At 40.0% G+C, this 20,408-nt stretch overlaps 1 protein-coding gene across 1 annotated transcript in view; it reads right to left on the bottom strand.

Moving 5' to 3' along the window:
• Positions 1-20,408, bottom strand: part of PTPN9 (protein tyrosine phosphatase non-receptor type 9) — a 73,603-nt gene that overhangs the window by 31,882 nt on the left and 21,313 nt on the right. Inside the window, exons 2-4 of the mRNA XM_065906797.1 lie at positions 7,295-7,438; positions 4,654-4,743; positions 3,825-3,949 (exon numbers count right to left, since the gene is read on the bottom strand). Of these exons, the coding sequence (XP_065762869.1) occupies positions 3,825-3,949; positions 4,654-4,743; positions 7,295-7,438 (359 nt within the window). The remainder of the gene's footprint in view (positions 1-3,824; positions 3,950-4,653; positions 4,744-7,294; positions 7,439-20,408) is intronic.

Here is a 20,408-nt window from a genome sequence, read left to right as displayed (position 1 = left end):
GCCCATCACTAAGAAAACACTGTGGGCCTAGGAAAAACTGTAAACAAAATTCTAAACTCAATGATGATATATTTATCTCTTATGACTTTAATGAAGGAAGAGAAAAACCTACTAATGGTCTTTGGGAGGCATCTTAAAAAGTAGATAAAGAGTTGGTGGGCCTATTCCCAGATTGAAGTTAGGAACAAAAAATATTACTTGGTCCAATCTCCTTAATTCCTAAAGTTGTAGTCTTCCACCAAGCCCGATCTTTACCTGCTTCTGATCTGCACACCTAAATGACTGCTAGAAATAAATTATCTGATTGGACTATTCACAGATGATAGCAATAGTTTTCACATGTATTTATATTCAAGAAAAAATTTTAACACAAAGCAAATTCCTGAAATCAGGAATCTCAATGTAACTTTGTATCCTTATTTTTTTGTTTCTGGCATTACCTCCTGGAAACCTCCATAACTTCATCCTTTCAACAGAATCCAAGTCAGAAGCACCTATCCATGAAGTAGCACTTCAAAAATCTCTGAAGTAGAACCAAGCTTCTACAGCAGGCTTAATTTCAAATGGCCCCTCACATGTTAAAGTGAGAGCTATATCTTGTCTCATGCTTTCACAACCCTAGAGAGACTAATTTATTAAGATCAAAGATGCTGTTAAATGAGTGGCCCAGCACTGAGTAGACTGCCCACATCTACAGATTTCCCTTCTCTCCACACCAAACTAGAAGAATTACAGGTTTTCCCCCTCAAAGCTCCAGCCCGTGGCGGGGAATTGAAACAAAGAGAAATCAGCACCAGAGGAAATAGAATTTAATAAAAGAAGGTATAATGCATAATGATGCAGATTCTATATTCCTAGACCTAAAACTGCTCATCCTTTGAAGGCATGTGAAATACAAATGCAATAGCATTTTTACTTCCCTGGGTACAGAATATAAGGCTTATCATTCAATAACAACAATAGTTCCCTACTAAGAACAACTGCTTCCTTACCCTATTGAGATTGATTCCTGGACTAGGATATAACTGGGAACACCAAGAAGACTACCGCTGCTTCTGGCATTTGCTTCAAAATAGTCAAAGGTAAAAGGGTGGGTGAGGGGCTATCAACAAAACAAGACTGGTTTCAGATCACTGTAAAAGAAGATGAATGATAGGCATGTGAAAGTTGATGATACGATTTCCTCTCCACCATGGGGATTTGGGAATTTTCCATCATATAATGTTGAAAAGAAGGTTTCCTGTCCTCCTAGAGCTTACCATCCAGTGGTAGGTAAAAAAAAAAAAAAGAAAAAGAAAAGCATATGATAAATGACATCATAAGGTTCAGTTCAGTTCAGTCGCTCACTCGTGGCCGACTCTTTGCGACCCCATGAACCGCAGCACACCAGGCCTCCCTGTCCATCACCAACTCCTGGAGTTTATTCAAACTCATGTCCATCGAGTCGGTGATGCCATCCAACCATCTCAACCTCTGTCGTCCCCTTCTCCTCCTGCCCCCAATCCCTCCCAGCATCAGGGTCTTTTCCAATAAGTCAGCAGTCAGCTCTTCACATGAGGTGGCCAAAGTATTAGAGTTTCAGCTTCAGCATCAGTCCTTCCAATGAACACTCAGGACTGATCTCCTTTAGGATGGACTGGTTGATCTCCTTGCAGTCCAAGGGACTCTCAAGAGTCTTCTCCAACACCACAGTTCAAAAGCATCAATTCTTCATGTTCAGCTTTCTTCATAAAGTGAAGAGGAACTAAAAAGCCTCTTGATGAAAGTGAAAGAGGAGAGTGAAAAAGTTGGCTTAAAGCTCAACATTCAGAAAACTAAGATCATGGCATCTGGTGCCATCACTTCCTGGTAAATAGATGGGGAAACAGTGGAAACAGTGTCAGACTTAATTTTCTTGGGCTCCAAAATCACTGCACATGGTGATTGCAGCCATGAAATTAAAAGACGTTTACTCCTTGGAAGGAAAGTTATGACCAACCTAGACAGCATATTAAAAAGCAGAGACATTACTTTGCCAACAAAGGTCCATCTAGTCAAGGCTATGGTTTTTCCAGTGGTCATGTATGGATGTGAGAGTTGGACTGGATGTATAATTAAATACAAAATGATTGGTATTAGTAATAACTGCTATTAAAGTCAGAGTAGAAAGAATTTTATGACTAGTTGGAGGGGTGAGGGAGCCAGGCACAGAAATTGGGCCTTCACGAAACGACAAGATTTAGTGAAGAGAAAGGGTTTCCTCCTCTTCCATTCTGGTTCAAGGTAACAAAGGAAAACAAAAATTTCTACTCACTGGCAGAATATTTCATTTAGGGGGAAAAAAGGGCTCACATTTATTTAGCTTACATGCACCCTCTGAAAAATGAGGAGTCACCTAGGATTTTTAAGAAAGTGATGGAGATCATGAGAACAAAGTTTTAATTGTGTTTACCTGTGTGGTATTCCTAAGGGATTCAATACTCTCACTGGAAAAAGCAAGCTTTGGTCACTGTCATGCCTGTATGAAGGCTCTGACTCTAAGCTGCTCAAAGAGGAAGCCAATGCTAAATTTCCTGGTAAACGAGCCTTCCACTCAACCCCCTGAGGTAAAGAAACATTTCAAAGGGAATTCTATTCCAGAAATTATGTCTGAAGAACAATCATAAGAAAGAAGAACTGAGAAATCCTTTCTCCTTAGTAACTTCTCTTTTTTAGAATAATGCTGCGGGTGTGGTTTGGATGTGTCTCCCCCTGAACACCACCAGCAGAAGCTAAGTAAATGAAAGTAATATTAACAAGGCAGCAGCCAAGTGAACTAGACACAGAGCCCCACCTCAGAAAATCCTTCAGCTGTCCCCATCCTCTAAGAACAGAAGTATGACTGAAGTGCATAGCTGCCTCTCACCATCTCCAGGCTCAGCCCTTGATATATCACTTCTAACCCAGAAGACCTGTCAACGACACTGGGAGCAATAACACACTGTAAATGGTGAGCGCCAGGGAAAAAAGGATGTAGAAGAGAAAAATAGCATAGTAGGAGTACAGATAGTTCTGACCAAGAGTGAAGAAACCAGGATCTTAGACTTAGTTCAATCAATATGTGATGATTGTAAAAAAGCCACAGAACTTCCTGGGGCCTAAGTTTCTTTGTCTACATAATAGTAATAATACTATTTACCTAAGGGCAGGAATGGAGACATGACCCAAGCTGGTTCTTTTGGCTACAGTCCATGGGATTGCAAAGAATCAGATACGACTGAGCGACTGAATACACAGTACACTTATTTATAAAGATGATTCTGCTTAACTTATGCTCTTGGACTCCTCTCTCCTGAATGTTGATTCTTAAAATCCTTAGCATTATTCTACTTTTACAGATAAAGAAACTGAGGCTCCAGAGGGTTTTGAAAATCAATACCAGGGGAGAATGGTCAGAAAGAACCAGCACAGGTCATCTTACCTTCACACTCTTTCAATAAGTAATTCTCAGTACACTAAGAATGGCTAGTTAATTAGCTTTCTTAGCTTCCGTTACCCTGAAATAGAGCCAAGCAGGTAAGGATGCAGAATACCCATTAATCTGATAGTACCTGGAAACAAATTAGCTTTCTTAGCTTCCGTTACCCTGAAATAGAGCCAAGCAGGTAAGGATGCAGAATACCCATCATTCTGATAGTACCTGGAAACAGGCCAGGCCCTTAAGGACATGGAGTGTTTTCTATTCATAGCACTGCCTAAGGCACATCCTAGGAGCATGGTGAATGCACTGCTGAGTTTAATCAAATCAAACACTGTCACTTTCCCATCTGGATGTAGAACACCCAAAAGATAATGTCCAAGCTCACCTATCCACAGCTCTGTCCAGCAAGTAAAACAGAGCCTGAAGTACCACATGTTGGACTGACTTGTGGGGATGATGTAATCTGGCAGTGAAGAGGGCGATAGAGGCTCCTGTTGGGTCCCGAACATTCTAGAGCAAACAAAACAAGAAATATTTAGATACCAAATAGAAAAATCACAGAAATCACTGAGGCTTCTTATAGCCTGGACAAAGGTTTGCCATAAAGAGCACAGATATTGATAATACTTCTCTGACTTGCATCAATTGCTCCAGAAAAGGAAAAAAGCTTTTTAATCATCCCATATCTGACTCTCAGCACTCCCAGGATCATATTCCTATAATAGGAAAAAACCACACTCTCTTAACTCTTCAAGTACAGAGAAATTAAATTAAACAATGGTCTATATTGGCTGCCTAGCTAATTTCCCAGGCAGGATAGCAAAGAAAAAGCAACAGGAGAAAACCATAGAATACGACCATGGTTTCCATGCTCTGCCTTAAAAGTACCATTGGACACTTACCTGAAAGGCTGTGGTCTCTAAGTGGAGAGAACTTACGTTAAATAAAGGACAGGGCTCTGACACACCTCCCAAAGGTCCTGACTGACCTCAATGGACCAATGAAGAAATTTTTCTAAAACTACTATACAACTGAGTTTCAATTATTTCAATTATTACTAGAATAATTTTATGCCAAACTTCACAGCTGTTTTGCATCCCCACTATTAAGACACTCTAGATTCAGGATAAGATATCTAGGAACAAAGTCCAAAGAGAATAATAGCTACAAAAGGAAATAAAGAAATGTTACAAGAGAGTTTCATAAATACTCACTAAGATGGTGAATTTTCCACTAAGGATCTCAGAACGGAGAGGTTCCTCATGAGGTTTCAGCTTCACAATGCCCTCCTTCCTTCGTGTTTCCTAAAAATAAAACAAGATAAATTAATATAAAAATACTGTATATTCATGACAGCTTTATGTAACCACCAAATCTCAGAGATAAGGGATTTTAGAAATCAGCTTACTGAATCAGGAATTCCTTTAGTAACCTTCCTCTAGGCCAACTGTTAGCAGAATTCTTGTCCAATGCTATCTTACTAGCCCCTCAGAGCTTAGGATCTCTCCTTTGAATCAGTGAGAAGCCTAACCCTGAAGACCAACCAATATGTATCAATCATTAGAGTGCAAAGCTAAACTTCTTAAACATGCAGCAGCACTGATATTAAAATATGCACCTAAACTGTCTGGAAGCACATATCTTAACACCTCATCCAGGCTTAGGCCTCTCCTGTCTTAAACAGGAGCCATCCCCCGCTCCCTTAGTATCCTCTGCAACAATAGCTACAATGCTGCTGCTGCAGCTAAGTCACTTCAGCCGTGTCTGACTCTGTGTGACCCCTCCATAGACGGCAGCCCACCAGGCTCCCCCGTCCCTGGGATTCTCCGGGCAAGATCACTAGAGTGGGTTGCCATTTCCTTCTCCAATGCATGAAAGTGAAAAGTGAAAGTGAAGTCGCTCAGTCGCGTCCGACTCTTAGCGACCCCATGGACTGCAGCCTACCCGGCTCCTCCATCCATGGGATTTTCCAGGCAAGAGTACTGGAGTGGGTTGCCATTGCCATGACCTCATTTTAATTCATCTTCACAGTCAGATTCTTCAAGCTCACCCTCAGCTCCCTCAACACTCATTCAATCACATTCTCATTTCCTCCCAGTCTAACCATACCAAACCAGAGCTCCTGCTCCAGTGACTAGGACCAGTGTGCATCTTCAGTCCTCCTTTTAATAAGGCTGACCACTCACATTCTCTTTTTCCTAAGAGATTCTTTTTTTATTTTTTAAAAAAAATACTCTCTTGGTTCTTCTATTTCTTCAGCTACTCCTTCTAAGACTTTTTTGTGGGCTTTTTATCACTCATTTATTCACTCATTTCACTCACCGACTCATTCACTCATTCTGTCAATATTTGTAGAGCAAGTATTATGTGCCAGGCACTGAGCTAAGTGTTAAGAACACTGTGGTGAATACAACAAACTAGGTCTCTGTTCACATTCTTCCCCAATTCATCCCAAAATCAAATTCAAATGCCTGCAGAGGCAAGGCAGCAAGTGAAGACAGTATGCATGCTGGAATCACAAGAGAGTACATGTCTTACTTAAACCATGAAAATTTAACTTTAACAAACAATACTGAGAAAAAAGCAAAAAGTATGAAATATGGTTCTGCTCTACACATATCCCTACTCCTCACTCTCTTCCCAGATGCCCACCCCCATTCTCATGGCTCCAGTATTTAGCTGCAATATTCTACTCTGGGCACTCTGAAGTCTCTACTTCCAGTCCAGCCTTCTTTCCCAAACCCTAGACTCATATCTCAACTGCTTGAAGGACATGTCTATTTGGCTATCCTACTGGCACTTCAACCTTAACATGGCCAAACTGAACTCATGGCCTACTCTGTCCACATACCGATACCCCTTCAGTGTCTCTTAATTAGTAAATCCCACCACCATTTACCACTCTGTTGCCCAAGTCAGAGACCTGGAATCCACTACTCCCCTTTCCTCACACACCAATTTAAGTAACTCTGTTCTATCAATTTCACTTCTAGAATCTACCTACTTTTTCTCTATTCCCGCTAACACTATGCTTAATGACATGTCAATCATCTCTCTCCTAGTAAGTATAGCAGCCTTCTAATGGATCTGTCTCCGCTATAGCCCTTCTGATCCATCCTCTAAAGCACAGTGAAAAAAATCTTTCCAGAAAGCATATTTGATCAACACATTTTGCTGTTTATACTGCCAATGAATTTCTCTGCACTTAAAAAAAAGCAGATACTCTCTGATCTGGCCTTGTTTACCTCTGTTGCTCAATCTCCTGCCATACCCCCACCCCTACTGAGCATTTCCGTTCAGCTCAATTTCCCTCTTGCCACCAGGCATCTGAACTTGCTGTTCTCTCTGCCATACTCCCCCACTGTCCGATTCCTACTCACTCTTCTTACTTTAGAAGTCATTTCCTTTGGGAAAGCTTCCTCAGTCTCCTTATTGTGCTTTCCACACAACAGAGTTTTGTCCTATCATAGCTTTTCTGTAATTATTTGTTTACTCTCTCTTTCTAAACTAATCTCTGCGCCCAGAACATAGTAGGTATATAATAAATACCTGTTGAATAAATGAATATTGAACAAGATGATCCATAAAATGGGTGTAAGTGAGCTTTAGTTTTAAACTCATAAACTAATCCCAGTGCCTCTTATCCCCCTCTCCTTTTTTTAAAAATTTATTTAGGGAGAGTCTGAATATCTTCAGAAGGATTTTCTGACTTCAAGGTAGGGCTCGTGGATACTGCTCCACTTTTTTTTTTTTACGGGAGTGGGGAGAAACACCATGTGTACAGACTGTGGCAGAGACACCAACAACATAGAGAGCCCAGGTGCCACACAGCAGGTCCAGCTCTGAGCTACGTACTCTGTAGGAGTGAAACAACTCAATGGCGCGGAGCACATCAAACTTCCGGGCCATGAGGAATTTGACAGCCACATTCCAAGAGAGGGGGGAAACGTTGTACTGAACTGTCCACTTGTTAATCTCTTCAAGAAACTGCTTGGTGGCCTGTTCGACAAAGAAAATAAAGAATAATTATTAGAGAATATATTTACAGAAACAAAAAATAAACAAGAAAAAAAAAAAAACAACACTTTCTCCAAGCCTAAGCAAGTTTGAACCCCAAGACAGCAAGAAAAAACAAAAGTTGGAAACCGATCTGAAATCAGAAATTATTACAATTCATACAACTCAATGAGGCCAGAAGTCAGAGCCAGGTTCAGAGAGCAGGGCTTACTTAGTGCAAGGATATATGAAGAAATAATAATGAAGGTTCCCAAATAAGATGCAAATTACTGGCCCCAAAGCAAAAAAACAGCAGAGTTTGTTTTTTGTTGATTTTGTTTTTTTTTTAAAGGCTAAAAAAGAAGTAAAGGGCCCCTCTGAAGGGTTACTGCATAATGCACAGGGCAGTAAAGCAGTTCTCAGCTGCTGTTTTGGTCCCGTAAGCCGGTCACACACAGTAAAACAATTAGAAAATGGTTTTGGCTTTGGAATTAGCAATACTGTTGAGGGCAGCAAAACGATTACGACGAATTTAACGAATCTAAAGGCCAACTGCTCTTTGCACTGACTGACCTCACAGGACCTCTCTGTGCTTCATAAAGCAGCCCTCAAAACTGCACACTAGTGGCCAGAGGCTCATTAACAGCTCCTCTGGATAGTGGTCTGAGGGAGGGGTGTGAACGTGGAGAACCTGCTACTGGGGGGAGGGTGGGAAATTTTCATTTACATGGTTTAATCCCCAACTGACAAGATGCCTACTTCCATAATTGTTGCTGTCTTTCAATCCATGTCCTTTTATCCTCCCTCACCCTACTTCTCCTTACGTTTTAACCAGTCTCTGCTCTAGCCAAACCACCCTTCTGTTTCTTCATTTTAGAATAGGATTTACATCAGGATTTTTTGGCAGGCATATTCTAAATTGCTAAACATTTCCTATACTGCTACTTGGTCCCTTCCAACCAGAAACTTCTCTCACATATGGATTCCAAAATGTGATCAACTTGATGAGAATTCTGAAATGTCATTGATCAATCAACCCCACAGTTAAGATGTGTTAATTAAACTATTATGTATTTAACTATTTGTTAATATCTAAATGCCAACTGCTATGCTACATATAAGGAATACAAAAATGAGGTTTGCTTCAAGAGGCGTAAGACCAACCTACTATGTGACCATGGTCTCTATTTTTTCGGTTCAAAAACAGGGGAGAAAGGGTAACAGCAATGACCTATTCAGAGTCTTGGCAACAAGTCCTACCTTGCAAATACAATCCAAATTGCTACATATGTGTTTAAACAAATAGCAAACTAGAGTCCTGGAAGAGTCAGCAATACCTCATGCCACAGCCCCAATTTCTAGAAAAGGAAAAGGGCACTTTACAAAGTGGAGCAAAATCTAAGAGGCCTGGGGCTGCATCTGAGCTTTAGAACCCTGAGGCTGAGGCAATATACCTCACATCAGCTGGAAAAGGAGGAAACCAGCAAAACTAATCAGACAAAGTGCATAAATAGAAAGAGCCAAGAAATAAAGGCTATGAAGAAAAGCTTTTACAGTCACTTTGGCCCAGAACCACTTGAAGTCAGACCAGAGAAATGAGTCCCAGAGAAGACAACAGGACAAACTTAGAATGCTCCACCAGAAAACAGTTGGAGTTGCCTCTATGGGATGAGTGGTCAGCATCAGAATGAGGAAAGACGGAAGAGAAACTGGAGCATAAAGATCCCAGAGACAAAACTTCGGGAAAACCAGAAGGTCCCAGGAGATTTTGTAAAGGCTATTTGTTTAACATATCATCTTTTAAAGCCAGCACTTCTGGGCATCTCTGAAGCTGCCTGTAGAATAAAACACCAGAAAAACAATATATTTTTCCTCCTTTTCTAATAAAAACAATAAACAGACAAATCAACATCCAGGTAGGAGGGGAAAATATAGTTAGATGACCAGGAGGTGATGTGAACGCCACCTGTTAGGATGATTGTTTTTTATTTCTCATATCCCAGTGAGCTGACTCATTGGAAAAGACCCTGATGGTGAGAAAGACTAAGGGCAGGAGGAGAAGGGGACGGCAGAGGATGAGACTGTTGGATGGCATCACCAGCTCAGTGGACATGGGTTTGAGCAAACTCCGGGAGATGGAGATGGACAGGGAGGCCTGGCATGCTGCAGCTCACGCGAAGAGTCGCAAAGAGTCAGACATGACTTACTAACTAAACAAACAACAACAACAAGAGACATACAGGTTTCACACACTTCCTTCAAGGTACATATTGGCTTCCTTCTTATTAAACTAAGTTCCTTCAAGGTTCTTGATGTCGTGTAGCTCCCAAGAACTGCTGCCTTGAGCTGACCTCTGTTCCCTGCTGGTCAGGATGTTATTCTTGGCTTTAAGCACGGGAACAATTCCTCCAGATTTGGCCTGACTAGGCCTTGCATGAAGAGAGTCCAGTATCCGATAAACAGAGATATGGTATTCACAGATACAAATACACACATACACCACCCGTTATGTTCAGCCTCGGATTCACTCTCCGGTATCCCCATTCCTCTGGCGGAAGAGATGAACGTCTTATAGAAGCTAGAAAGGATGACCTTTCAACAACAGCCTCTCTCCAGTTAATCAGATCTTTAACAGCTTCACTCCAAAGAGTTAATCAGATCTCTCCCTCTGTTTAAATAAGGATTTGGCACAACCATTAAGGATAGACCAATTTGTGGTTCTGTTTGTTACCAGAAAAACAAGACCCAGATATTTTAACGAGCAGTACACTCTTCGGAAGGGATCACTGAAATTCCAGAAATTAATACTCAGTATATTTCCTGGTGAAAGAATGAACTAAGTAAAAGGTGAGTCACAGCTTACAAAATACTTCAGCTCAAGGTCAATGGTTTGAATCTATCTAGGCTTATGAGTAACCACAAGTTGTTAACATCTGGAGGCTAGGGAGTGGTCACAGTTCAAACAGCCTTGGTCTTCCTCTGGGAAAAAGTCTGAACTGATGTGCAGAAAAACTAACCTTGCCACTTATAACCTTCCTCAATCAACTTGTTCGGTATATGTAAGATTTGTTTCAGCATAGTTAAAGGTTATTGTAGGGGAATTCCCTGGTGGTCCAGTGACTGGGCTTTCGTGTTCCTAATGCAAGGGGCCTTAGGTTCAATCTTTGGTTGGGGAGCTAGATCCCACATACTGCAATTAAGACCTGGTGTAGCCAAAAAAAAAAAAAAAAAAGAAGCTTATTTTAATTATATACTTCTCTCTGAGTCTCTATTTCCTCATGAAAGGATAAGGCTTGAATAAGACAATGGATAGGAAGCACTCACCACAGTACCTGGTACTTGGTAGGTAGTCTCTGAATGAATGTTCCTTCTCCTTTTTTTCCTTACTCCAGTCTTTTCACACTAAAACTTCTTTCGACAGAGATAGAACTCCTCAAAATCAAGTGACCGCTATTGCCTCTCTTTGAATTGCCTGCAGCAATTCAATCTCTCTAATCCTTTTTATCCAAAAGCAAAAATTTAAATTGGAAATTTCCAATACGTGTTCAACTACAAGACAAAAGTCTTGAAAGGAGCAACTTATCCTCATTCAGGGCTCTCTGACAACATAGAAAAAGCCAGATCCAGAGGTATTTATACCCTTGCTCCCAACTCTAAATGCTTTTGTCCCTACACTGGCAGCTCTGGAGATTAACACTGCCATCCTGAGCACAAATCCTTTTCAACAGCATCAAACTGACTTCAGAGTATTTCTCATCATAATACAGGAACTTTGTGCAGGGCAAACACATGCACTGAAGCCAAAATAAATAAATAAATAAAAAGGCACTGAATACCTAAATAAGAAAAATGATTCAATATAAGACTCAGTGTCTGCCTTTCACTAAATATGAGGTTACCTCTGTATTTTGGCAAATATGCCATTTCCCCATTAATTTCAGTGACAGATGCATTAGTAAATTACCTTCCTCTTTTGCCTGTTTTCCCACCTTTCCTTCATTGTGAATTGTCTTGTTATGTCTGTTAATCCCTTTAGTCCATATAAATTTGCCAGGAAACAGAATCTGAACTAAAATACACTAGCTTGCTTTAATGTAACAAGGTAAAGTCTGTTGAATTTTCAAATTAAAAACTATCATCTTCCCTTTAGCCCTCTGTTATTGTGTCAAACATGGAAATAAACCTAGTCTCTTTGAATTAGTATTTACTGGTTGGTTACTCTCAAATACTTTCATTTTATCAGGAAAATTTTGCCTTTTCTTAAAATGTGATTTTAAAAGAGCCAGTGTTTCCTTAAACAGGGTTTTACTGCATCTTGAAAGAAAAAAATTCTAAGAACAACTTCTGATTTTATCATGTTATGAAATAATGTAATAAAGAAAATCTGCAAAAAAAGGGAAAAGGTCAATCAAAATCCCATCATTCCACAGCTGTTCTCATGTATTTAATAATTTAAAAGTTAAAATCAACAGAAAAATTCTAATAATTATATACTTTTTTAAGTTTATGTCCCTACAACCACCTCACTCCACTCCCCACCCCCCAACACACACACACATCTTGGAAAGAGGGAAGAAGAAAGTATACACTGTGTTAGTTCAGAGACTTGTTTCCTCCCTGGCAATCTTCCATGACTAGTAGCAGCAGCATCTCCCTTCAAGGCAAGAGCACAGCAGAGCTTTCAGGCATCCACTCATGTGGTCAGTCAAGCATTTACAAGTATTTGCTGAGGAACTATTTTGTGCTAGGGGATTCCCTCATAGCTCAGTCAGTGAAGAGTTTGACTGCAATGCAGGAGACTTGGGTTCAATTCCCGGGTTGGGAAGACCCCTGGAGAAGGAAATGGCAACCCACTCCAGTATTCTTGCCTACAGAATCCCGTGGACAATGGAGCCTGGGAGGCTACAGTCTGTGAGTTGCAAGAGTTGGACACGACTGAGCGACTAAGCACGTGCGCGCGCGCACACACACACACACACACACACACACACACACACTTTGTGCTAAGCAGTACAGTAGCTGTTCAGACATAAATAACTCAGAGAGAAAAAGACCCATTCTGAGAAGGTTACAATCATTTAAACATGGAGACCTATAAATAGGCCAGCATCCTATAGTTTAAGTTCCAAGATCTATGAACAGAGTACTGTAAGATTCGAACTCTCAGGAAAATTAAAAATAAATCTTTTTTAAAAGAATGCCTTGTAGGATGAATAAAAATTTCCCAGGAAGAGATAAGAATTCTCATTAGAGGAAACAAAATATGTGTAAAAGTGGACTTCCCTGGTGGTTCAGAGGCTAAGACTGCACTCCCAATGCAGGGGGCCCAGGTTCAATCCCTGGTCAGGGAACTAGAGTCCACATGCCACAACTAAGAATATGCATGCTGCAACTAAAAACCCCAAATGCTGCAACAAAAATCAAAGATCCCATGTGTTGCAACTAATACCTGGTGCAGCCAGATAAATAAAAATAAATATTTGTTTAAAATACAGTATTTTTTAAAAAAGAAAAAAAAGTATTTTTTTTTAATGTGTAAAGGCTGAGTCATGAAGGAATGGGGGTTACTGGGGGATACAGTGTAGTCGTTTGCCCAGTGTATATGACAGAGATTGGCAGAAGATGAGCTGACACAGAGGCTGAGCCACACAGGAAAGGTCCATAATTCTATACCCATGAAGGATTCAACAGAGATCCTTAAGAGAAGGGATAAAATAAGTTTAGTTCTCCTCTCCCAACTGAAAAAGACTCTGCCAGCAGTAGGGAAGCCAGATAGAAGGGAAAAATTGCGGGAGGGAGGGAAGTTCTGTTAAGTCAAGGCTCGTGCTCACTCAGTTGTGTCCGACTCTTTGGATCCCATGGACTGTAGCCCACCAGGCTCCTCTTCCATGAGATTTCCCAGGCAAGAAGACTGCAGTGGGTTGCTATTTCCTCCTTGAGGGTATCTTCCCAGCCCAGGGATGGAACCCACATCTGTGGCTCCCGCACTAGCAGGTGGATTCTTTACCACTGAGCCACCTGGGAAGCCGAAGTCAAGGATCATATTTATTTTTATTCACTTAGCTCCTAGCACTGTGCCTGGCATAAATAAATATCTCTAATAATATCTAATAAATATGTATGAAAAAATAATGAACAACAGAACTCTAAACAACATTAACATTTAGAGGGCAGAGGAGGAAGAACCAAGGAACTTTTAAGATTCACTTTTAGAAGTACAAATGACCACTGAGTATCAAAGAAATGTGAATGAAAAAACAAGAGTTGTCAAATATCCCCTACACACAAACATACACAATTACCTACAGACTCAGATGGGTCTTTATGCCATATTCTATTAAAGCTTCATGGTACAGATAACGCTCTTGTTGTAGAAACACCAATATAATAGAGAACAAATACATCATAACTAAAGAAGACTCTTCCCAGGAATGAAAAGACAGTTTAACATAAGGACATCTACCAAAGCAATTTTCTATATAAACAGATACTAATGGAGAAAAAGTATATAACCTTCTCAAGAGATGCTGAAAATGCACTGTATAAAATTCAACACCCATTATATATATATTTTTTTACTGAGCAAAATTTCCTCTAGGAATAGAGGGATCAACTGCTGAGCTCATGTGCTGCAACTACTGAAGCTCACAGCCTAGAACTCGTGCTCCACAGCAAAGAAAACCACCACAATGAGGAGCCAGCACACCTCAACTAGAGAAAGCCCAAGGGCAACAAAGACCCAGCGCAGTCATAAATAAATATATAAAGTTTTAAAGTAATACTTGGAAAAAAAAAAAAAGAGAGAAACCTGACTCATAAAGACAGGACTTTAAAGAAGAGAATAAAATCCAAAAATAATCTTAAGTATATGTAGAATTTGTATACATAATCCTTGTGTATATATGATACAAGTGATATGTCAATTAATAGGAAAAGTGTATTATACAAATCTGTTCATACATGCATAAAGTTTTATAGAAGAGTACGCCAGAAAAAAAAAAACAACTGATAATATTGATCATTTCTGAAGAGAGGAAATGAACTGAGACTAGGAAATAGTGTAAACTATAAACTTTCACATCTTTTAAACTACATCTGGATTGAACCCAGGTCTCCTGTGTTGAAGGCGGATTCTTTACCATCTAGCCACCAGGGAAGTCCAACCTAGTCAAAAAGTAAATAAAATTTATAGATATTAAAAGATAAATAAAAAGGGATACCATTATCTCCTATCAACTGACGATAGTTTACAAGACTGACATATATAGTATTGACAAGAATATAGGGGAATTCCTTAATTCCTTGGTGGGCCAGTGATTAGAACTTGGTGCTTTCACTGTGGGGACCTGGGTTCAAGTCCTGGTCAGGGAACTAAGACCCAGCAAGTGACACAGGGCAGCCAAAAAAAAAAAAGAGAGAGAGAATGTAAGAAATGAATGCTTTCACACAATGTGGCAACTATATAATTTATAAAACTTTTTAAAAAATCAATTTGGCACTTATCTAACATAGTTTTAAATGTGTAAACCTTATGACCCACATAACCACTTCCAGGAATCCACTGTACAGAAATATAAACATGATTGTAAAAGACAGATACATACAGTTGTTTCTAATATTTTGCCATTAGAAATAATGCTGCAATGAATACTAGATAAACGGTTATTTACTGCAACACTGTTTCTAATGACAAAATGTTAGAAATAACCTAAAGGACCAATAACAAAAAAGGAAATGAATAAATTATGGAATGTTCACACAAAGGACCACCACATACCCAAAGTACATCAATTTTCTGTTGAAAACACTAAGACACCACAAACATGGCATCAATCTGTAAAACACAGAACCAAACACCTTTTATCCTTTTGTTCCATGCTAATACTTTTCTTTCAGAAAAAAAAAAGGAAAAATATATATGAATTTCAAATCAATCCAAAATAGTTTTATTTGCCTACTTAAATTACTACCAATGTTACTTATCCTATAATTACTGCCACCAAAAACTTTCTTAAAATGAAAAAAAGATACTCCAACGGGTAGCCTGCCAAAATTCCTAACCAAAAAAAAAAAACATGGCTAGAAATGAAAACCAAATCTGTGCAGCCATTCTGAACTATAAGTGGTCCTCATTTTTTAAATGCAATAACTGACCTTTTCATTTATTTTTTAAAAAGAAAAACACATAACTTTTTCCTATAAAAAAGTGAACTTACCACAGATCAATTAACCAAGTAAAAATCTGTTAACATCTCAGTGATTTATCAAAAAGTGGAAACAGTGACAGATTTTATTTTATTGGGCTCCAAATTCACTTTGGACAGTGACTGCAGACACAAAATTAAGACACTTGCTCCTTGGAAGAAAAGCTATGACAAACCTAAACAGTGTATTAAAAAGCAGAGATATCCCTTTGCTGACAAAGGTCCGTACAGTCAAAGCTATAATTTTTCCAGCATGTACAGATGTGGGAGTTGGACCATAAAGAAGACTGAGTGCCAAAGAGTTGACGCTTCTGAACTGTGGTGCTGGAGAAGACTCTTGAGAGTCCCTTGGACAGAAAGGAGATCAAATCAGTCAGTCCTAAAGGAAATCAACCCTGAATATTCACTGGAAGAACTGATGCTGAAGCTCCAACATGATGCAAAGTGCAGACTCATTGAAAAAGACCCTGATGGTGCGAAAGACTGAGGACAGGAGGAGAAGACAGCAACAGAGGATGAGATGTTTGGACGGCATCATAGACTCAACGGCCATGAGTTTGAGCAAACTCAAGCAGATAGCAAAGGACAGAGAAGCCTGGCGTGCTACAATCCATGGGGTCACAAAGAGTCAGACACAACTTGGTGACTGAACAACAACTCCTAGTCTACCTCCCACTGGGGTCAGTTCTAGGATCATTCTTACAGCAGTTGAAAAATACAAGAAGGCAACAGTGGTGGTGCCTGCAATCAGACCCGCTTCACTTTCTTTTTTAAGTACTTACAGTGCACTCAAGTCTGATTTCTACTCACTTTTCCTTCATTGTCCTTATTTATTTTCTCTATTTCAATGGATCAAACTTTAAAAAAAATTAGTTTCACTTTCATTCATTTTTTATTTTTAATGCTTTCTTTCAAAAAGTCAGAGAAACTATGGGATATTTTAATGTCTCTAAATTTTGATTCCTTGGGCCTTAGCTATAAGAAACTCTGTATTTCACACTTCCTAATATATAAAACATGACATACAATTCTTAAATCCATATATTTAAATACCTTTCAGTGGTTCCCCAGTTTTCTCTAGCAATATACTAAATACAAAGCTCCTTCAGAGAAGAGACAGTAAATGTAATTTGTTTATAAAAGATAAATCACTAATAGCAATCTGGAGAACAGTAATTTGGGAACTCACAACCAGTGACTTGAAACCACTTAGAATCTTGCACAGTGGATATTCAAATTTTTTCTTACTTCTTTTCTTGGCCATGGCATGCGGGATCTTAGCTCTCCCAGCAGGGATTGAACCCGTGCCCCCTGCAGGGAGCACAGAGTCTTAATTGATGGACCACCAGAAGTCCTGAAATTTTTCTTACTTTAAAGATACCCCGCCCAAAAAAAGCGATATCCCCACATCAGCAGTTGTCTCTATTCTGGAATCCATGTGTTAAACTATATAAAATCTCTTTCTTGGGACTCCCCTGGTGGTTCAGCGGTTAAGAATCCTCTTTGCAATGCAGGGGATGTGGGTTCAATCCCTGGCTGGGAAACTAAGATCCTACATGCTGCATGGGGTGGCCAAAATAATTAATTATTTAAAAATTTCTTTCTTTCACCCATTAAGAGACCAAGAAAATCTCAAATTCAAAGGACTATAAATCTCATCAAAAATGCTGAATCCAGATAACCATGAAAGAAGGCCTAACACCATCCTTCTGATAAAACCACATGGGACTGGTTCTGAAATTCAGACTCTTCCATCTATTAATCAAGCACTGTGCAAGAACCAAAAAGAATAAAAACTAATTGCTATTAAAGGATTAACATCACAATGGGAACTGAATAGCAAGAAACCTGAAGTAGGGCTGACCAATCGAAGCTTCCCATAAGAGTCCAAAGCTCAAGCAATACTGAAGAACCAGAGCTAACTGAGTTATTAAACATGAAAAGCTCCTCAACATTAGTAACTTCCTACCAGCAGAAGTGAAGTCCTAGGGTTTATCAGCACTCCAACAGTCAAGCATGAAAGCCTTAGACCAGGAATAGCTGTTCACCAATTCCCAACAAACAAAAAATGTTCTATTCTTTTCAAAGTGCTCTTTCTGTCTCCCCTGGCTCATGGTTCCCTTCATAAGTAGAGCAGCATTGGTCACATATTACAGTAAAGAAGGCAATTCAATCCATTCATTTTTACAGCAAGACTCTGCCTCTCCCTGTTCACATGGGCCAAAGAGTGTGGTCCAGCAAGAAGCAACCACTTGAGAAGCATCTAACATGCAGCAAAGAAGAAACTGTTCATACATCATGTGCATGTGCTCAGTTGCTTCAGCTGTGTCTGACTCTTTATGACTCTATGGATGGTAGCCTGCCAGGATCCTCCACCCATGGGATTCTCCCGGCAACAATATTGGAGTAGGTTGCCATGCCCTCCTGCAGGGGATCTTCCTGACCCAGGGATTGAACTCTTACATCTCCTGCATTGGCAGGCAGGTTCTTTACCAGTAGCACCACCCAGGAAGCCTGGAATACATCATATTCAACCACATAAAGAAATCAAAGCAAAAAAAAAGAAAAAAAAAGAAATCAAAGCACACAGAGCCTAAGCAAGCTGTTCAAGGTCACTCAACTAATAAATGGCATAGCTGAGGTTTTGAGGCTTGAATTCAAAACTTTTCAAATCCTGCAGTCTCTCTACCCACCAAGTGGCCTTGAGAAATACTGGATACACATCATTCATCTCATCAGCATATATATTGTATCAGCAGTTCCCAACCTTTTTGGCACCAGGGATCAGTTTTGTAGAAGACAAGTGTTCACCTCCTGCTATATGGCCTGGTTCCTAACAGGCCACAGACCAGTACTGGTTGGGACATGACCTGAAATATATATTATGACATACATAGTATGTCGTGTGTTTGTCTATGCACAAAATTACTCTGGAAGGATATATAAGAAACTGGTAACACTGGTTGTCTCAGAGGAGAACTAGGTGGCTGAGGGATATGGCAAGAGGGAGGATATTTACCAAATTCTCCTCTGTACCTTTTTAAGTTTAAATCATGTGACTACATTATCTACCCCCAAAATAAAATATATTAATTTTATATAGTCTTTAACTAAAATATATATAATAAGGTTATCTGAACACAATGCCACCAAATGAAGATTTGGGGAGCTCTACAAAGGGATAAAGGATTATAACTGCTTTTTGGAACCTTCAGCACTAAACAGAAGAGCCAACTCACTGAAAAAGACTCTGATGCTAGGAAAGATTGAAGGCAAAGGAGAAGGGGGTAGAAGAGAATGAGATAGCTAGATAGCAACACCAGCTCAATGGACGTGACTTTGAGCAAACTCCAAGAGATAGTGGAGGAGAGAGGAGCCTAGCGTGCTAGTCCATGGTTGCAAAAGTCGGACACAACTTAGAGACTGAACAACAAGAAGGACTAAACGGGATGTTCCAAGGCACTGCAGAATTGTGCCGCATTCGCTTTCCTGATGGAGGCCTTTGCCAAAAGCATGTTTACTCAACACAAGCTGGCATCTCTCCTCTCAGGCTTAAATACCACTCTCCAGACAACAGTTATCAAAGAGGATGAAGAACTCCCAGAGACGATGGAGGAAATAATTCAACAAGAAAATAAGGAAGCAAACATTTCTAAATTGTCATAGGAAAAAAATTCATGTCCAGAGATTGAGGGGCAGAAGAAAAACAACACAGGCAAGAAACACAGGAAGAAAAAAAAAAAAAAAAAACAGAAATCTGGAGAATAAACAGGAAGCTCCTCACCATCAACAAGAGCAAAGCCATCCATGTTTCCAGGGGGAAACAGGGGTTGTGGGAAGTGGCGGTGAGTACATAATTGGTCACTTTCCATAAGGACAAACCCAAAGGCAGCCTGCCAGCTGCTACCCATTCCAGCTGGTTAATAAGAGGGTGAACTACACAACCAGAAGAACCTGGAATGTATTTCTAGAGAAAAAAAAAATCAAAAGGATTTGTGGTACCCAGGTGATGGGGAAGGCGTTTAGTAACAATTATCTCTTCTTCCAATTGCTGGCTGAGACATAAGAGAAGAAAGGAGGACGTGAACGACTATCAGTAAATCAGATATGCCAGATCCTGCTGGAACATTCTTCTCCTTTCCCTCCTCCCTACCCTGGCTTACTTCTATTCACCCTTTATTTGTTGTTTGTTGTTCAGTTGCTCAGTCATGTCCAACTCTTACGACCCCATGGACTGCAACACACCAGGCTTCCCTGTCCTTCACCACCCCCCAGAGCTTGCTCAAACTCATGTCCAGTGAGTCGGTGATGCCATCCAACCATCTCATCCTCTGTCATCCCCTTCTCCTCCCGCCTTCAATCTTTCCCATCATCAGGGTCTTTTCTAACGTGTCTGTCTAAATCCCACTTCTTCATCCTGGAAGTTTTCACTGTCTTCCACCCAGGCACACAGTATTATAGAAGCTATTGTCTACCTGCTCCTGTCGGCCTGTAAGTTTAGGAAGGGCAAGGGCCAAGTCTCCCATGCTCACAGATGCATACTTAACACCAAGCACAGTGCATGGCACCATTCTGATGAGCGAATATGTGAATGATGACGGGCTTTTGGCTTGCTAAAAGAGTGTTGTTGACAGGGAGTAGGAAGAACATGTTCATCTGAATACTTATTGATCTGATTATAAGAGTTTAAAACTGAAAACTGAGGGAGAAAAATTCCTGGATAAAACTGGCAAAGAATACCAGGAATGACATAAGAAAAGAAATAAGAG

The sequence above is a fragment of the Muntiacus reevesi genome, chromosome 15, assembly GCF_963930625.1.
Source record: "Muntiacus reevesi chromosome 15, mMunRee1.1, whole genome shotgun sequence".
NCBI classification, from domain to species: Eukaryota; Metazoa; Chordata; class Mammalia; order Artiodactyla; family Cervidae; genus Muntiacus; species Muntiacus reevesi.
Note: the sequence above shows the minus strand (reverse complement) of the source record. Positions and strands in the feature narration are given on the sequence as shown.